This window comes from Tenrec ecaudatus, chromosome 12 (assembly GCF_050624435.1).
Source record: "Tenrec ecaudatus isolate mTenEca1 chromosome 12, mTenEca1.hap1, whole genome shotgun sequence".
In the NCBI taxonomy this organism is placed as follows: domain Eukaryota; kingdom Metazoa; phylum Chordata; class Mammalia; order Afrosoricida; family Tenrecidae; genus Tenrec; species Tenrec ecaudatus.
Window position 1 is genome coordinate 56,136,016 of NC_134541.1, and position 18,447 is coordinate 56,154,462.

Here is an 18,447-nt window from a genome sequence, read left to right on the forward strand (position 1 = left end):
TGAGCAGCGTCTTCAGAGTGGAGAAAGAATAGCGCATGATGTCACAAGCAGGTTTCACCACTCTTCGTTTGCCAGGCGCAGGCCAGAAAAATCCTCCGTAGGAGGTGGCCCACTAAGAAGGGCCTCTCCCCTCAATGCTCCATACCACACTCATCAACTCCGGCAAGTGCTTTGAGACACTGCTGAGACCCCAGTCTGTGACCAAGGAAGTTATGGCAGGTGAAAGAGTAAAATTTCTTCACTTCTAAGATGTCTTACCTGCACTTTTTTAAGTAGTCTGAAAGAGCCATTGCCGAGTGCCTTCATGTTGATGGTGGCCAACACTGTAGAGTGAAGAAGCCGTGTTAATGGTGTCAACAAGAAAGGGGAGGAAATTAGCACAAGGGAAAGTGTGCTTCGTAGCCTACATAGTGGGTGCACCTCATGGGGCAGAGAACAGGGCCTTTCATGAACATCCCATCCTGTGGTGCCAGCAAGCACACCAGGAGGTAACCAGGGCGAGACAGGTAGGTACCCCTCCCACCCAGAAATGTGGGCTAAGCCAAGGGCCCAAACTTGTTCAGAACTAGGAATTTAACACAAGCTTCCTGACCCCAAGTCCAGCATATTTTTCAACGATCACATGGTTCTGCTCTAAAAATATCTTAAATCACGTAGAGAAGAACCAGCACAAAGGAGGAGGGAATAGAAGTATCTAGAAACTGAGCTAAAGACTAACTGACAGGTCCCTGGACCCATCACCTGCGGTGACCTCAACATCCTCACTTAATTGTTCTAGCATGAATTGTCCCACGACTTCATTCTCCAGGATCCACCACATGTCCACTCTGTGTCTCAGACTAGGATTTCAGAACTGGGTACTCTGCCTATGCAATCTCAATTTTCTGATTCCTTGAGTGGTCTTTATATGTTGATGGACAATACCATGGGCTTTACCTATGCCCGGAAGCAATATGGATTCTGGGCACAGGGAAATTATGAAACACGGTAAAACAAACCACAGGAAATTAGGAGGACCTAGAGCTCTTTTCAGTACCAGTGCTGGTATCTGTTCAGAGACAACAGGCACAGAACAGAAGGGATGGAGTTAGTGAATGAATTCTTAGCTGTGACCTTGAATTTTTGTCTGTTATAATGGTAAATCTTGGGATCCATTTCAGTGTACTCAGCAAATAGAGGTCAGAGATATACTTGAATTCCTTTTGATGCTATTCAAGATTTAAGCTGGCTACCTAAGAGCCTTGACTCTTTCTTAAGATACTCTAGATTTGTACCTCCTTTTATGTAGCCTTTGTGCACATCTTTCTCGTTATCTGAGGTCAAAAGCAGCTCAAAAATCCCTCTATTCAGTAGTGCCTGTAGAAAAAAAAAACAGAACAAAATGAACCCCTCTTTTCCATTTCTCTCACAAGGAAAAAAAATCAAGAGAATTAGGAAATAAATACAACCAGGATTCAAATGGGCAGGATCTGAGCTACAATCCCGACCTTCTGTAACTCGGTCAGTTAAGACTCTATCTCGTTAGCCATCAGGGGGCTTCCCATGGACAACAGCAAAACGTAGAGACTGTGGCCTCAGACACCCCTGCTCGAAAGCACACTACTAAGGAGAGTTGTTCATGCAGGTAATTCAGCAGGAGACAGGCTGCAGGAAGATCGAAATCAAAAAGAAAGCAAGGCAGGGACTTAGGGAATCAACACATTGTTTTCTAAGATCTGAGAAAAGTTTCGCAACACCTGGGTGACACCTGGACACTGTTTAAAAAACTGGCTGCTGAGACAATTTAGAAATTTCTTTCAAACAGCATTTACTGAGCAGACAGCCAGAGAGCAAGATAAGCTCCTGTTTATAGTCTTAGATGTTTATTGGTCCATATCTGGTTCTAGGAGTGAAGACCGGTGGCAATTTCTTTAAAATCATGAAAACACAAAAGTCATCAGCCTGTCCTGACTCGATCGCTGAGGATAAAGTGGATTTAAAGGCAAAAGTTGTGAAGAAAGCTGATGGTGCCCAGCTATCAAATGATATAGTACCTGGGGTCTTAAAGGCTTGAAGACAATCAGGCGGTCATCTAGCTAAGAAACAACAAAACCCACACACAAGAAGCACACCAGCCTACCCCGACATGAACACTGAAGACAAAGCAGATGCATAGGCAAATGCGGTGAAGAAAGCTGATGGTGCTCAGTTGTCAAAATATATAGAATCTGGGGTCCCATAGGCTGGAAGATAAACAAGGGGCCATCCAGCTGAGAAACAACAAAGCCCACATAGAAAATGCACACCAGCCTGTAAGATGACAAAGCGTCAAAGGGATCAGATATCAGGGATCAAAGACCAAAAAAAAAAAAATCAGCATTGTGAATGAGGGGGAGTGCAGAGTGGGGACCCAAGGCCCATCTGGGGGAAATTGGACATCCCTTGCAGAAGGGCTGCCGGGAGGTGATGAGCCAGTCAGAATGCAGTATAGTAACGATGAGATATACAATTTTCCTCTAGTTCTTAAATGTCCCCCCCACCCATCATGATTCCAATTCTACCTGACATATCCAGCTGGACCAGAGGATGTACAGTGGCACAGATAGGAACTGGAAATACAGGGAATCCAGGATAGATGAACCCCTCAGGATCAGTGGTGGGAGTGTCAATGTCGGGAGGGTAGAGGGAGGGTGAGGGAGAAAGGGGAAACAGATGGCAAGGTCTACATATAACATCCTCCCTGGGGGACTGACAACGGAGAACTGGGTGAGGGAGACGTTGGATAGTGTAAGATATGATAAAATAATAATTATTTATAAATTATCAAGGGTTCAGGGGGAGGGAGAAGGGAGGGGAAAATGAGGAGCTGATGCCAAGGGCTCAAGTAGAAAGCAGGTGTTTTGAGAATGGTGATGGCAACATATGTACGAATGTGCTAGACACAAATGATGTATGTATGGATTGTGTAAAGAGTTGCATGAGCCCCTAATAAAATGATTTTTTAAAGTCATGTTAGCTAAATAATATTGACTGGTGGTGTTATATTGCTGCTGAGAAACGTCAGGGAGGGAAATGAGAAAATGGTCCTGGGCAACCCAGAAGCCATGGCTCAAGACAGGCACAGACCACACCAAGTAATCCAGTCTTGCTCATTGCAATGCTCTCTTTATGACCCACTTGGTGGTCTTTGTCAGTACTGTCAAGGCCATCCCACCCAGAAGCCTCTGTTTGAACAAAGTTCAATGGGCAAGGATGGAGGCTGGGAAGGGAGGCCATCTCAGGATATACCAGAGAGTTCTGTGATCTTCTCAACTACTTGAGAGCTGGTTCGAGGTTAGTGTAAAAGCTCACTTCTTGAATCTGGTGTATCAAAGAAAGAAGGAACTGAATCCATCAAAGAAGACATCAGACTGAACAATAGTTCTTGCCTGGCCTGAGAACTCCCCATGTGGAGGAGCAAGAGAAATAGAGATAGAGATGATAGTTAGATAGTTAGATAGTTAGATAGATAGATAGATAGATAGATAGATAGATAGATAGATAGATAGATAAATAGATAGATAGATATAGATAGATGCCAGAAATCTGTAAGTTACTAGCCATCATCAAGTTCTTAAGGAATTATTTACTATGAATATATGTTCACCAATCCCAGCTTTAAAGGAAATTCAAGTTTTAGAGACAGCAACAGAAAGGAATGATCTATTAGCATCAGGTTTTGTCTCATAATATAATTATTTAAGTACATATCAATCTCTCTGGCTATACTTCAAATTCACAGGAAAAATGGCCTTGATCTTATGCATGCCCACATCCCCAGGGTCTATTAGGGATCCAGAAAATGCATCATGGGAAAGAGAGCTTGAGGAAGGGGCATGCAGACAGGCATCCCAAGCAAGCCAACGCTTCCTTACCTGTCTCATAGAGAGCATGTAGTTTTTATCTTTGTTGTATGAGCCGTATTCATTCTCCACCTGCACAGCGATGACAGGGCCTCCTGAGTGGTACTGAGACACAAACAGATGGCGGTTGAAAAGTGAGGCTGTGGGTGGCAAAAGCCTGGGATCTTTGAATCTGCTGCTACAAATAACGCTCCAGAAGTGGAATTATTTGATCTAAATTACCTTATTGTTCGGGTACTATCTCTATTGTCTGCTGCCAATAGTTGCCAAGTTCACTCTGAAGCACTTTCACTGCCACAGGAATTCTACCTTGCCTGGTACTCCATAGATAAGTATTTCTTACCATTTCCTCTCTATTTATCATACTAATTAGCCACTTACACATGAAGTCTTAAACCTGCAAATCCTCCTGCGACCCATCCTATCCACCTACCTAATGGATCATTAGAGAAACCTCCTCCCTTCTGTCAGAATATGTCCCCATTCTGTGAGTGGAATCTCACTGCCTGCCCCACCTAGTCCGCTCACAGACTTGGTTCTTTGAGCTGTTCTTGCTGGGGTTTGTTTGTTTGTGGCATATTATTTGCATATCATACAGTTCAATAGTTCAATCATATTGATAAGGGTTATACAATCACCCCACAAACAACTGTATGACATTTTCTTCATCCTTGTACTCATTGTTACTAGCTCCCTATTTCCCCCTAACCTCTCCTCCTGGCCCCCAAGGAATCATTAATCTAGTTTACTGTCTCTATAGCTATATCTATCCTGGATTTCTTATACAGAAAAAAAACATTTAAAAAAATAACTAATAAAGTAAAACAGATTTTTAAAAAACCTCAACCAAAAAGAAACCTCCTATCTTCTGTGTCTTCATCTTCTCTTTCAAGTTGACAGATTTCCATCCTCACAAAACTGTGTTTCAAACTTTCACACAGAAAGGGAAAAAGGGTTGAGGAAGAGGCAGAGAGAGAGAGAGCCCCCAAGAAAGTTCCCATTTTAGCTAAAGTTTCTTCTTTATGTGTCATACTTCTTGAGACAATGATCGATTGTCTATGCTCCCTGTCTCTACTTTGTCACATCTAGCTCGTTCCCAGTCCTCTGTGGTCAAATGTCCGTGCCAACGATGACATCGTAACACCACCCACACTGGGAACGTGGCGTTAACTTTCTAAAAGGCGAACTAAAATACACACCCTCTCATTCTCAGCGCAATCGTTCCGTATCATTTCACAATCAGGTCTACCTGTCCCCTTCTTGTGACGTTCTCTGCAGGGCTGTAGCCCCGCTCTTCTAGCTTCCTTCCCACCTCTCACACCAGCGCTGTTTACTTGCCTTGGTCAGTTCTTCCTCTAGCCAGCTCTCAAAGGTCTTCTTCTCCTTCTGTCTCTCTATCTCCTTAAATCGTGTATTCTCTCACAGTCATTGAAAGCTGTGCTCAGCATGCATATTTTGTTGCTTTCCCAAATCGGTGTTATCCATCCAGATAACCATCTGCTGAACCGCAGACCAGTGCAGCTAACTCCCTCCTTTTCTGTACGGATCTCCTACAGGTACATCGAACTCAATGCATCCAAAATGAAGCCCAGCATCTTACCCATTAGACATGCTTTCCCTCCAACTCAGAAGGTAGTGTTCCATTCTCCAAAAGATTGTTTGCCTTCTTAAATCAACTGCCACATCACGGTACCAAGTTCTGTCCATTGTACCAGCTAACTAGCTTTCACACACACACACACACTCCTCCACTGCCGCTGTCCCAGTCTGAGCACCACTGTCACTCTCCTGAATTACTGGAAGCAACCCCCGCCCACCGTGGGAGGGGAAATAAAGCCTGTATAGTGAGCCTATGGGACAGAGTAGAACTGTCGCACAGTGTCCAGAGCTGCCAGCGGTATGAAAGAAGAGTGCCACATCTTTGTCCCACAGAGTGGTTGGTGAGTTTGAACAACCTACCTTTCAGCTAGCAGCTGAGCACTTAATCGCTGTCACGAAAGCTTCTTCCCAATTGGAAAGCATCCCTTAAAATGAATCCTTTAAAATACACCCTCCTCGACACACAAGGCAGAGCAAGCTCTCTAAAGTGAACATCTCATACCACCCCTCTGCAGCATAAATCATCTGTGCTTCCCACTGACGATCGCATTCTGCATCGAGAAACCATCATGATTTAGCATAGAGAAACCACCATTTCCCACGACGGCCCCAATATTTACCTCTTTCTTACTTTACACACCATGTTCCCGACAACTGAGCTTCATTTTAGTTGCTCTGACTTCTCGTTCTACTTTTTGTCATTTGGTATTCGGTTAAGTTGGATGCCCCTGACCATTACCCATTGCCTAACTAATAAAGTCAGCAATCCTTCAGTTGACTGTTGAAAAGTTACTTCCTCTGGAAAGCCTGCCTTGAACCTCTCTTCCCCCTCAAGGCCTTCTTGTCTACCCTCTAGGAGCATCTGTGCCGGATGAATTTATCATTCTTATGGTAAGTGCCTGTTTGTCCTCATTTTGAATAATAAACTCATAGTCCATACTGTTCACTAGTACGAGCCTGACTCCCACAGTGCACACAACAGGTAGTCAATGATTCCTTTGTGAATGAATAGAGATCTTCTGAATTAATGAATTGAGATCACTTGTTTTTATTATGTATCATCTCCCAATGTGGAAGATGTGATTCCTGAAATCCTTATCAACAGAGAATTCAGAGTTGATCTTATAAAATAAATAAGATTAGAAGAATAAAGTTTGCAACTAAAGTCATATATACCCTTCAGATATTATTTTCTGCATAATGAAAATAATCCATTCAATTAAAGAAATTATATTAATTTCATTATTATATATTTCATTTGCATATATATTTTTAATTTCATAAGGTTTTTGTCTGGAGTTTTCCCATGCTTGTGATTTCTACAAGATGTCTATAAATTTACTTTGCTTATTGTAAACACACATAAATAGTAAGTAGCTTGTTTACTTGTGCCACATCTTCCAGATTCACATATATGGCAAAAATGGAGCCAGAAACATGTGGCTTCAGTACTTCTTTCATAAGATGCATCTCATTTCCACACAGAAAATTCAGGAGCTCAATATAAGGACTGTCTCCTTTCCCAGCCTTCCACTCCTGTTGTCACTCATTTCTCCAAGAGCTGTCCAGGGGGAAGTCAAAACTATTGCCCCTGGGGTTTCAGTTGACACACACACAGGTTTACTCCAAACAAAACATATTTAAACATCTCTCTGCAGTTACTAGACCCCATAATTCATCATACACTTATCTTAGTCTAATTAGGATGACTTTACAAAAAATGTCAATCAAAATAGGGCCTCCCAAAGGAATCTGCTGAGCCAATCAAGTTCAGGGCCTGGAGAGGTCCACTCAGAAGGACATGGCAGCAGTTTTGTTCAGATTCCACCTGGGTAATCAGGTAGATTTTCTCAAAGGACACACGATGATCACAGGGTCTTACTAGGAAAGCATTTTAAGGAAATTGGAACATGTGTGGGTGAGGAAAAGACCAGGAAATCTGAACAAGAGAATTATTTTTCTATCATGACAAAGTACCTGGTTATTCTTAAAGATTAGCAATGGTTATCCTGTGAGAATTATTTTTGGAAACTTTATTGCATACCCTACAGTGTTGATCTTGCCCACTCAGACTTCCTTTTGTCCCCAAACTCAGAGAACATTTAAAAGGAGAATCATTTGAGTGCCTGGGAGATGTCAAAACTGCCATCTTGAGTCGAAAAGTGTCAAACTGTTCAGGGACTGGTTATAGAGATGGGAGTAGCGCCTTCAGCAGTGTGTAGACCTAGATGGGGCTTATGTGCACAGTTTCACATTTTGATATTTTTCATTAATAAAGGTTCCTAGGATTTTGTCGTAATTCTTTTGGACCTACCCGTGTGTAGCAGAAGTGTTATTCCTATGGTATTCATTCACTTTCCTTTCTAATTCCATTCCAGCTCTTAATTACTATCCTAGTGAGTTTGTGTTGCTTTGGCTGGTGGCCGTAAAATCCATTCCACCTCAGAATGAAGCTTTCTACAACAAACTGAAGTACTCTCTGTCCCTCACTATCCTCCTAGTTGTTGCTTTGTGGACTCCTTATCACAGCCACTGTGTCATCCCAGTCAGAGTAATTCACAATTCAGAATTCATTACTAAGGGTTGGTTCTGTGAAACCCAAAGCTAAGATAATAAGCCAGCTGCAGGGAATATCCACACAAGGCTATGAACAATAAGCAATGCCAGCTAATATCACACATCTCACAAAAGAGAGGCAGTTCCAGCCATTGTGCTAGGGGTGAGTTAATTAAATGTTTGGCCAATATAGCAGGCTAATTTTTAAGATGATAATTGTGTATAGTCTGGGAATGATGTTATGAATATCCAAATAGCCATTGACAGAAAAAAGTCCCCCATCTCTAAGGAGCTCTTTATATCATTTTTGGATTCAATAACTTATCATAACTCCCAATGGATTACCCTGTTTCCATCTTTTTTTTCTTTTTCCCATTTCCCTCTTGTTGGACATTATCTTCCCTTTTACCCAGGTTAACACCAGTCTACCATCAAGCTTATTGCTTCTCCTTCGATGTAGCGCTGGGGGTCTTAAAGCTTGAAGCTAAACAAATGGCCTTCTATCAGGGAAGCTAAAAAGCCTGCATGGAAGAAGCATACCAGCCTGTGTTGTCATGAGGTGTCTCTGGGATCAGGTATCAAACATCAGAAGACCAAGAACAAACAATCATATCGATGTGAATGAGGGGGGTTGGAGTGGAGACCCGAAACCCATCTGTAGACAATTGGACATCCCCTCACAGAAGGGTCACAAAGAAGGGATGAGACAGCCAGGGTACAGTGTAGCACCGATGAAACACACAACATTTCTCTAGTTTTTTAATGCTCACACACACACACGCACACACACGTACTATTATGACCCCAGTTCTACCTTGCAAACCTAGATAGACTGAAGCAAGTACAGTGATATAGACAGAGCCCTAAACACATAGAAACCAGGACAGATAAACCCCTTAGAAACAGTAATGGAAGTAGCAATATTATGAGCCTAAGAGGAAGGTAGGGGGAGAAGGGGGAGAAAGAAAGAACTGATCACATGATTGACATATAACCACCCCTGCCCCCCTTGCTGAGGGGGGTAAACAACAGAAACATGGGTGAAGGGAGACAATGAACAGTGTAAGATATAAAAATAATAAGATTTTATAATTTATCAAGGGTTCACGTGGGTGGGAGGGAGTATGAATTTTTATAACAATCCAACAGGTGCATGGATTGTTATAAGAGCTGTAAGAGCCCCTAATAAAATGATTTATTAAAATAACAACAATAGTTGTCTGTCAGTTGATGGATTTATTTCTGGATTCTCTATTCTGTTTGACTGCCAGATCCCTATGAGAGTTACATAATCTGGTGTCAGTTTGGAAGTCAAGAGGATTGAGAGTGAAGGGGTGGAGTCTACTCTGTCAATTGGGTCAGAGCCAATGAGGCTTCTGTGTGGGCATGGCATGGCCTTCCCCTAAGGATTCTGCGAACTCCTGTATTTTCCTCCTTGAAGGTGGGAGACACTTCTCTCTCTCTCTGCTCACTCCCTGGGAGACATTGCAGCTGACAAGACACATGGAACTATGCTAATTCCCTGAGCTGGAGAAGCCACATGGACCTACCCTGATGCAACCAGACCTCTAAACTCGGAGAATCCATGTAGAGACCCCTGCCAGCACTGAGATGCTTATACACCACTGGATCCAAAAACCTACTACCCACTTGCCTGTAATCATCCTGCATTTGGCATCATTGCATGTGTTTCATGAGTCTGAAGAGGACTTTATAGACTGGTATCAGACATATGGGCTAATATTGGACTTGTAGACTTGATCTAGACTGGGTTGGGACGTTTTCTCGATGTTCAATTGCTCTTGTATATAAACCTCTTTCTTATTCACATATGAGTCTCTATGAATTTGTTTCTCTAGTCTACCCAGACAAACACAGTCACCTACTTTGTTCTTCTCCATGGTGTTTTGCTTATCTTTTAGTCTACTTCCTAATAATCTTGGGTTTTACCCCATATCCAACTATATCAAGAGATATGTTCTTAAATAAGATTTTTTAAATGATTGACCACATACTCCTCTTGCTTAGAAGAAAGTTATAAAACTTCAAACAAATCAGTATCCCAACTACAAACAACAATTGACATGTAGATTGCAGATACAATGTTCTTTTGTTGTGACATCTATGGGCTATGGGTTCGCACTGTGATAACAAGTGCATTTGTGGAGATGAACATAAGATGCGAATACTTTATGTAGAACAGAAAAAAATGGTGTCTGAATGCTTCAAATTCTTGGGACTAAATTAAAGTGAGATTCATAAGCAATATAAACAATCCTCGTGGCATGAAGGCAGGGGCAAAATGACACAATGATCAACTTATTTATTGTAGGACCAACTGGGAAAATCAAAAATCTCCAAACAAGGAACTAATTAAGTGAATGCTAATGTAGTGTGCTGCAGAATGCTGTTCAGCCACTCTAAAGAACATGTGGTGACGTGAAAGTCTTCCGATGTATGTTCCAAGGGACAGAACAAAATGTCAAGCAGAATGTTATGCGCCAGATAAAAAAGAATATACACACATTTGTCAACATATCAAAATAGAATCATTTCCTTGCATATGCGTAGAAAATCCCTGAAAAGATACACACAAAAAACATGATAAAATTTAATAATCTTAAGAAGAAAATTGAGTGTTTTGGAGTGAGATTTTTATTTCACCCTAAACTGCTTTGTGCATTTTTATTTTAGCCAAAAGTTTGCATAAATAGTTAAGGGTACGTTAAGAGCTAAACTAAGTGATTTGAAGATCAGAGAGTGCGGTGGGTCTCAAATACATACAACATACAAAACAACGACACCCATGTGTTGAAAACACAGACACTGTTGTGCAGCTGTGTTCTGTGTGATGTGAGTCCTTCCTGGCAGATGCAAAGGCAAGACAAGTATTGAAGTTCTAAAATTCAATAATACAGGGATTTCAGCTCCAATTCTTCTAGAGCCTAACGGTCAGTTTGCCTAATAAGAATGCAGAAAAAAGAAAAGGTGGTTTGGTTTACCTGCAGGGGGACCATCCTTGGAATCAGATGATCAAAATACCGATTAACTGCATCAATAAAGCCCTTGTCAGTTGTTCTCAGGTGCAGGTTAGGGTCTTGTAGCAACCAGCTGGAGGTGACAGAGGATGAATTTAGTGCTTGTGACTAGAAGACAGGATTACACCTGGTCAGGATTGGGACCAGGATAACAGCAGCCCCTTCTTAAAGCTGCCGTCAGCAAAGATTGGCTGTTTGATTTCACCCCACATCCTTAGATCACCCAGGGGTTCAACAGTACCCCAGGGGCAAATGTTTTGGGTCCATTCTCACGGATTCATCAGGTTCAGAAGAGAATACACTATGGACACAATGAAGTGAATTCACTTCCATTTGGCTACACGTGGAGGTGATTACGTGTTGGCCTGTGATCCTCAAGAGTTGGCAGTTGAAAAACCCAGCAGCTCCAGCGGAGAAAGACTGGGCTCAGAAAGCCACAGACAGTCTCAAAAACCCACACTACAAATCAGCATTGACTCGATGGCAGTGAATTTGGTTTTCAGTTTTGGAGTCTAAACAGAGGCCAAGATCATGGACATCATGCTTAGTGGCAGTTCCCTTCTCCACTGTGAGTTCATTAGAAACATTTTTATTAAGTCCAGTGTATGTACCTTAATCAAAGAAGTACACATCCAAAAAGAGTGAATAATGAATTGTCGAATGTAAAACTGTGGATCGGCTCTACAAACCTTCAGTTGATTCACAATAGTTTATAAATAAATGAAATAAACAAATAGATAAATATAATTAAGACTTCAAGTGTAGCGTAGGAGCTTACAAGCTAGTAAATATATGTCCTGCTTCACTGGTGAGTTACTTGTGCTGTGAATACCATGAGTAATGCTACTCTAAAATACCATCTCCCCTTCAGCCCAGAACTTTTTTAACTCCACAGCTCGGAGGAGAGACCAAGCTTGTCTTAGAGAAGAATAAAGTCTTCCATCTAACTCTGGGGAATCCCCAGGCTCATACAGAAGCAGGTGTGGATGCGAAGTGGTTCCTTCCAGCGTGCATTGGTAAAAGGAGGATTTGTGGATTCTAGCCTTAAACCTCAGTTGTCTGGGCAAAGAGCCAACATCACAGGTGGAAGAACAAGTGAAAATGAATAAATAGGAGGGAGGTCCTGGGGTGTTCATGCAGTGGAGAATGCTATCTGCCATGAAAATAAATAAAATTCACAATGAGTCTGCACTCAGATAAAACCCTACACTCGCCAAGGCGTCTTCTACACTTCCTATCATGGGAAAAGCGCGGGAGTGTGCATATTTCCCCTTCCAGTGGGGAAACAAGGGCATAATCACTCTAAATTTTCTCTCCCCTCCCACACCCTTGGCCACAGGTCCAGAAACTCAAATGCCTATAAAACAGGAGTGTGATATATCCCAAGCATGTCCCTAGAGGCATTACTGCAAGCCCTACATGAGATTACATATGTGATCTCCGTAGCATAGTGAAAGACATGTGATAATGCTGAAGCGATATTTTTATTATTTTTAGAATAAGATAGTAGTTTTAGTAAATTATAATTTATAATTATAAAAATTATGAAATATAATTTTAAATCTGGTTCCTCCCTGGCCCTGCTCACCTGGGTAATCCCCCAAGGTCCATCTCACTGCAGATATAGGGGCCTGGACGCAGAATCACCCACAGTCCAACTTCTGCAGCCATCCAGATGAAGGCCCTAAGGAGGAAGACAGTGTCAGTGATGCTAAGGACAAGCAGAGCTGAGGCTGCATGGAGGATGGAGGGAACTGGAGTCTGAGGAGGGAAGGAGAATGCCCAGCACAGGACACAGAACTAAAAAGCAAATGATTACATAAAGTGTGACATTCATTTTGCTTAGGTTATAAGAATTCAAAAAGAAATATACTTTGAGAATTCATTGACTACAATGAACATATAAAAATGGCGGGCAGGTGTGGGGGGGATGTACTATGGAGATGGGGCTGTCAGCGCCTCAGCAGCAGAGCGGGAATCCAGTGAGGCATCTCTGAGAGTGAGGTTTTAATTGTTTGCACTGGCCCATGGGAGTCTAAGGAGAGAGGCTGCTAGTGCAGTCAGAACAATGAAACTACCCCCTAAGGGCAGTTCCTTTCCCAGTCAGGTAATAGGCCTCATATTTCGCCCAGACAGCCTCCTCCAGTGGTCTTGCAGTAGGAACCTGGGCACAGAGAGTACAGGTGCAAAAGGTCCCAAGTGCCCATCAGAGAGTGGTTCCCGGTGCGGAGGCTTTCTGCGTCTCTGAGAAGATGGTTTCAGACTCTCTTCCAGTAATGCCTCATTGTTCCTCGGGAATCCCAAATGCCCATAGCTCTGTGTCCCACTTGGGTCTGACAAAAGAAGTAACATCAACACCTACTCCAGATCCAGGTTCCCCGAGAAGTCAAATTTGCCTCTTTCTGGCTCATGAAGGTTCCACGGAATATAGCTGTAATGAGAAAGAGAGAAATTGGCTCCACATCTTAGTTATTTCCTCTGAACTCCTAAATCAACCTCAATCCCAAGCCAGAACCTGGGATAACTCTACTTGGGAATAAATTTGACTTTCCAATGACAATTTTATCTCTATTACAAGAATGACTATCTTAAATACTTTCTCTGTCTCTCTTGTCTAGCAGTAGTCCAATATGCCCAAAATTCTATGATTCTAGATTGCTTGGATCAATACACAGTGCTGCCATTCACTATGTGGAGTTGCTTTAGACACTAAGTGAATGAATATTGTCCAGGGATTAGAGCATGACTGAAACACAGTAAGTCGTATAGATAGGAATCTGGAAATAATGCTAAGAGTAAGAGCTGAGTGTGAAGACTACTTATATCTCACTGTAAAGTCCAGGCTTCTAATCATTAGGCTATAATATTCATCCTTATATCACTAAACTTCACTGTACTAATACTGCTCTTTTATTACATGATCATTTTTAGATAGTGTTGTTTCCTCCACATCTTGATCCTCATGTACATAAATAAAAATTGTTTTAGAATCACTCTATAGATATCCTCTCTGTGATGGTTAAGACTGTGTGTCAACATGCCTGGACTATGATTCTCAGTAGTTTGGCAATTGTAATATAGTCATCCACCCTGATGAGATCTGCAATGAGCCGCCAATTAATAGAAAGGGAATTTCTTCAGGTAGGTAGCCTGCTTCTAATATACGTGGACATTCTTACAAAATACTCTAGCTTTCACTGCATCCGACTCAATATCACTAGGTTGTTTTTTTTCATGTGAGACAATTACTTTGCCTATTGTCTGCTGGTCCTGGGACTTGTTAGCCTCAGCAGGCTGCCATCCGATCTGCTCGACTTGTACTCATTTATCTGCATAGTCTGACATCAGACCTGCTATTCTTGGTTTCTTTGGCTACGGCAGCTTTGTGAACCTGGCTTGCCAGATTACTTGTCCAAGCTATGTGTTTTAGTTTAGTTTTTACAAAACGACCTTACCACCTTCACAGTACTTTCCTTTACATTTAATACATTTGTCACATCTGCAATTCCATTCCGAAAACAGTTTTCCAACTCAACTGCTTGGATGGCTGACAGCACCTCCCTTGTTTTTTTCTTCACCTCTTCTACATCATCAAATTGCTGTCCTTTCATGTCCCTCTTCATGCACAAAAACAAAAAGACGTTGCATGGAGTGAAGTCAGGTGAGTAAGGTGCATGGAGCAAGAGAGACATGCTTTTTTTTTTGCCAAAAATTGGAGCACCGAGATTGCTGCGTGAGAAGGTGCACTGTAGTGATGGCAAAGCCAGTCCCCATCTGCCGCAATTCAGGCCTTTTTTTGTCACACCCTGTTCTGAAATCTTTTCAGAACCTCTAAATAGAAAGCTTGATGGACAGTCTGACCTGGTGTAACTACAGTAACTCTAAATGCACTATCCCTCTCACATCAAACAAAACAAAACAAATGACCGTTGGGGTGTTTTGTTTTGTTTAGTATATATATATAATGTCCATATTTATTTAAAAGATTCACTAGTTTTGCTTCTCTAGAGAACTCAAGTTGCTCCCTTAAATGAGGGCATATCACATTTTCACACAATTAAAGGTAATAAAAACAGACTATATAGTGGAACTGATAGGTTCAGAAATCTAAAAACCAGCTTAAGAAATAAAGCAACTGACTGAAAACTGAAAGAAAAGTGATCCAACCAACAAATTAGGAATTTTTTCTCTCAGTCATATGGGAGGCTCTCCTGCCCAACACGTACAGCAGAGAAGCCAGACTACATGGATATAGATTGGAAGCTCTGAACTGAGAATTATAAACATGTTCCATTCAGCCTAGGAAAGTGAAAAATAGACTTGCTTTTCTGCAGGTCACACATCAGATTCTTACTATCACTATGGGATGGTTCAGAAAAATAAGATATAGGTTCTCCCCTTCCAAACAGAAACGAAAAGGGGGGGACACTCTCTTCAGGCTTCATGAATTGGAAGTAATTTAACTTAATGTTTCTAAACAATAGATTTCCAGGGGTGCATCTCTCTCAGAAAAATCTGCCCTGGAGACTTTAAAACAAAAAGAATTAGAAATTCACCCTTCCAAAAAATTATCTATTGTCCATGAAAAGTCTATTGAGATTATTTAGAGGCTTCTGGAAATATATTAGAGATTTAAATCAAATGGGGAACTACCTGAGGCTATTGATCCTTTCTAGTTAAACTACCGTATTAACAAATCAGCATCTCTGCCTTCCTCAACCCCATAGTAGAGGTGTGGATGGCAACACGTGTTCTCTGAACAACTGGCTGGTGCAGGGCCACCCATGAGAACCTTCTTCCTCAAGGCTTGGAGGTCCCACAATTTGAGAGTGTACATGGTTCACTGGTGGCCTGACAGCTTAAAGTGGGAAGATCGTGGCTTCAAAAAGTTCGTGGAAGAAATGCAATTAAGATAATAGAATGTTTCCACAACTATTCTGAAACCCCCTAATATATTGTGAACAGGGAGCACTGTGGCACAGTGGTTAAAAGGTCGCTACCTACCAAATGGTAGGCAGTGGGACCCCTAACTGCTTCAGAAGAGAAAAATGGGACCATGTGCTTTCAGACTGCAAAGACTGGCCATCTTAGAATCCGGCCAGGCAATTCCACGCTGTGCTCTAGGGTCGTGAGGATTTGGAATCGACTCAAGGGCAATGCGTTTGAGATAACTTGAATATGTAATTAAAGTACGTAAGTACTCCTGAAGACCCAGTGGCAGCCCTGTAGACAGATTTCTGAGGAAATCACTCACTCCCTGTCGATTGCTCCAAATAATACCCTATCCAAGACTTTTATCCCAGGGCAAACTTAGTATGAGAAATGAAGCCCCTCAGCAAGAAAAGTCAGGCAGCAGGCTGACCCAGCACTCACGTGGTGAGGGTGTTGAAGCCGCAGGCCTTCAGTTTCAGCAAACGATCTTTCCAGTATGCCCTAGGCACCCGAAAGTAGTGTAGGGAACCCCCGAAGATCCAGAACTTGTGACCCTCCAACGTGAAATGTGGCTTACCGCCACCACTGCTTCTCGTCTGAAGTCCCACATCCCGAATCTTCAGCTTTTCCGGAGTCAGATAAGCCCAATTATACCTGGGGAAACAGAGAGGCGGTGGGACACGGAAGTGGAAGGCAGAGGGGAGGGGAGGAGAGCCGTTGCGGAGATACGAAGGAGCCCTGGGAGTGCAGGGGTTAAGCGGGAACCCAAAGGCTAAGATAAGAAACCCTCAAAGGAATAAGAAGTTCTGGTCTGCAGGGCGTACTAACGCTTCCGGTTGCCCCCATCTCCACTCCCGGACCCCTTGACAGACAGAAGCTCTCCGGGTCCTTCCTACTTAGGCACACCTCGAGAGGAGCTGAAGCATCTTTCTGGACCCCTGGCTCACACCTTCGGAGGTCCAGGGAGGAAAGCCTGAGATGGTGAACCACAAGAAGCAGATGCCTGCGATTCTCTTCATGTAGTTAGTGGCTCGTGCTGAAAAGAGAAGACGGGGTCATGAGGAAGGGGGAGCCTTGCCAAGGGGCTGTGTAAACAAGAGAAGAGACGAGCGGCAGGTGAGGGAGATCGAGGAGTGCTTCAGGTAGATCTCCCTAGGCTAGCTTACAGCCTCCAACCTCCTGGTGGAGGGCATTCTGACCCACAGCGGCCTTGGGCAGGCACAGGGGACCGGCCCTGCGGGTTTCCAACACTGTGACTCGGTCTGGAAGGAGAATGCCTCCCCTTCTCCCCTAGAGCCGGCTGGTGGTTTCAAACAGCAGAACTCTGCCGTGGGCAGCGGTATCCACTCAACGAAGTACCTCTATTTAGACTCACGGTGGCCTCAGAGGTCAGGCTCGAACTATAGAGTCCCGCTTCTGTCTCCCTTTCAGATAGATAGCTTTCAGGGCTCGTTCCCTGGCCAGAAACTATCCAAGGCAAGACTGGGACTTGAGGACGGGACCAGCCTGCCTGGGCTCCGGGGAAGGGGCGCGGGATCTTGCGGAGGCAGTGGGAGGCGACTCCTTGCCAACCGTGGGGATGTTGAGTCCCCGAGTTCAGAAACAAGGCTTCGCAGTGGAGCAGCAGCTGCAGCAGGGTTTCATCTGTGACCACATCCCGGAAATTCCACCTGGGCAATGGGCTGAACCTCAGAAGGGGGGAGGGGGGTACTTACGGTTTCCGCAAAGGGGCATTAATGAAGAGAGTGGAAGATCTCAGGTGCCAGACCCCCCTCACAATCCTAAATCCTAGCGTCTCAGTTGAATCTCCAGGCGGCAGGGTGCTGAACGCAAGTGACAGCGGTGGACAATCGCGGAACTGGCAGGGGGGGAGGTTGGGGGGGGGTTGGGGGGCGGGCGGAGGGAAGGGGGCGGGGGGAGGGGTGCCCCAAGGCGCTGGTGACAGGCCTGGAGTCTGGGATGGACTGAGACCCGCAAGCCTGAGCGACAGCGCACTGGTCACGGGAGAAAAGGCAAGGCACTCAGCCCCAGAGTTGCAGCGGGAACCGAAGGTCCCTGGCTGCTGTCTCCAGCTGGCTTCACCGCGCTGAACTTGTCTGGAGGAGGGCGCTAACGGACCTGGGGCGTCAACTGAGGCTGAACCTCGAGGAGGGGGGACGTTGTCGAGGAGCGTGCAGCTTGGGCCTCGGTCAGTGCACCTGGGCTGAAGCACTATTTCAGCAAGTTCCTGGAGCAGCCTTCATGTCCCAGACACCGAGTCTTGTGCTGGGCGGCGGCGGAGGAGTTAAGAACAGGATGTTCTCTGCCTTCATAGGTTTTCAGCCTGATAAAAGACACATCAAAAACTCAATCTCACTGCCATGAGTCCATTCTGACTTACCATGGCCCTGTGGAGCAGGGTAGAAAGGTCCCATTAGGGCTTCTAAAACTGTGAATCTTCA

General features: G+C 43.7%; 1 protein-coding gene across 1 annotated transcript in view; it reads right to left on the reverse strand.

Annotated features, from left to right (window-relative positions):
* Positions 1 to 17,025, reverse strand: part of GLB1L3 (galactosidase beta 1 like 3) — a 55,086-nt gene extending 38,061 nt beyond the window's left edge. The window contains exons 1-8 of the mRNA XM_075527991.1: positions 16,913 to 17,025; positions 16,448 to 16,660; positions 13,437 to 13,505; positions 12,663 to 12,758; positions 11,039 to 11,147; positions 3,894 to 3,986; positions 1,275 to 1,356; positions 259 to 323 (exon numbers count right to left, since the gene is read on the reverse strand). Of these exons, the coding sequence (XP_075384106.1) occupies positions 259 to 323; positions 1,275 to 1,356; positions 3,894 to 3,986; positions 11,039 to 11,147; positions 12,663 to 12,758; positions 13,437 to 13,505; positions 16,448 to 16,660; positions 16,913 to 17,025 (840 nt within the window). The remainder of the gene's footprint in view (positions 1 to 258; positions 324 to 1,274; positions 1,357 to 3,893; positions 3,987 to 11,038; positions 11,148 to 12,662; positions 12,759 to 13,436; positions 13,506 to 16,447; positions 16,661 to 16,912) is intronic.
* Between the last annotated feature and the right edge of the window lie 1,422 nt (positions 17,026 to 18,447).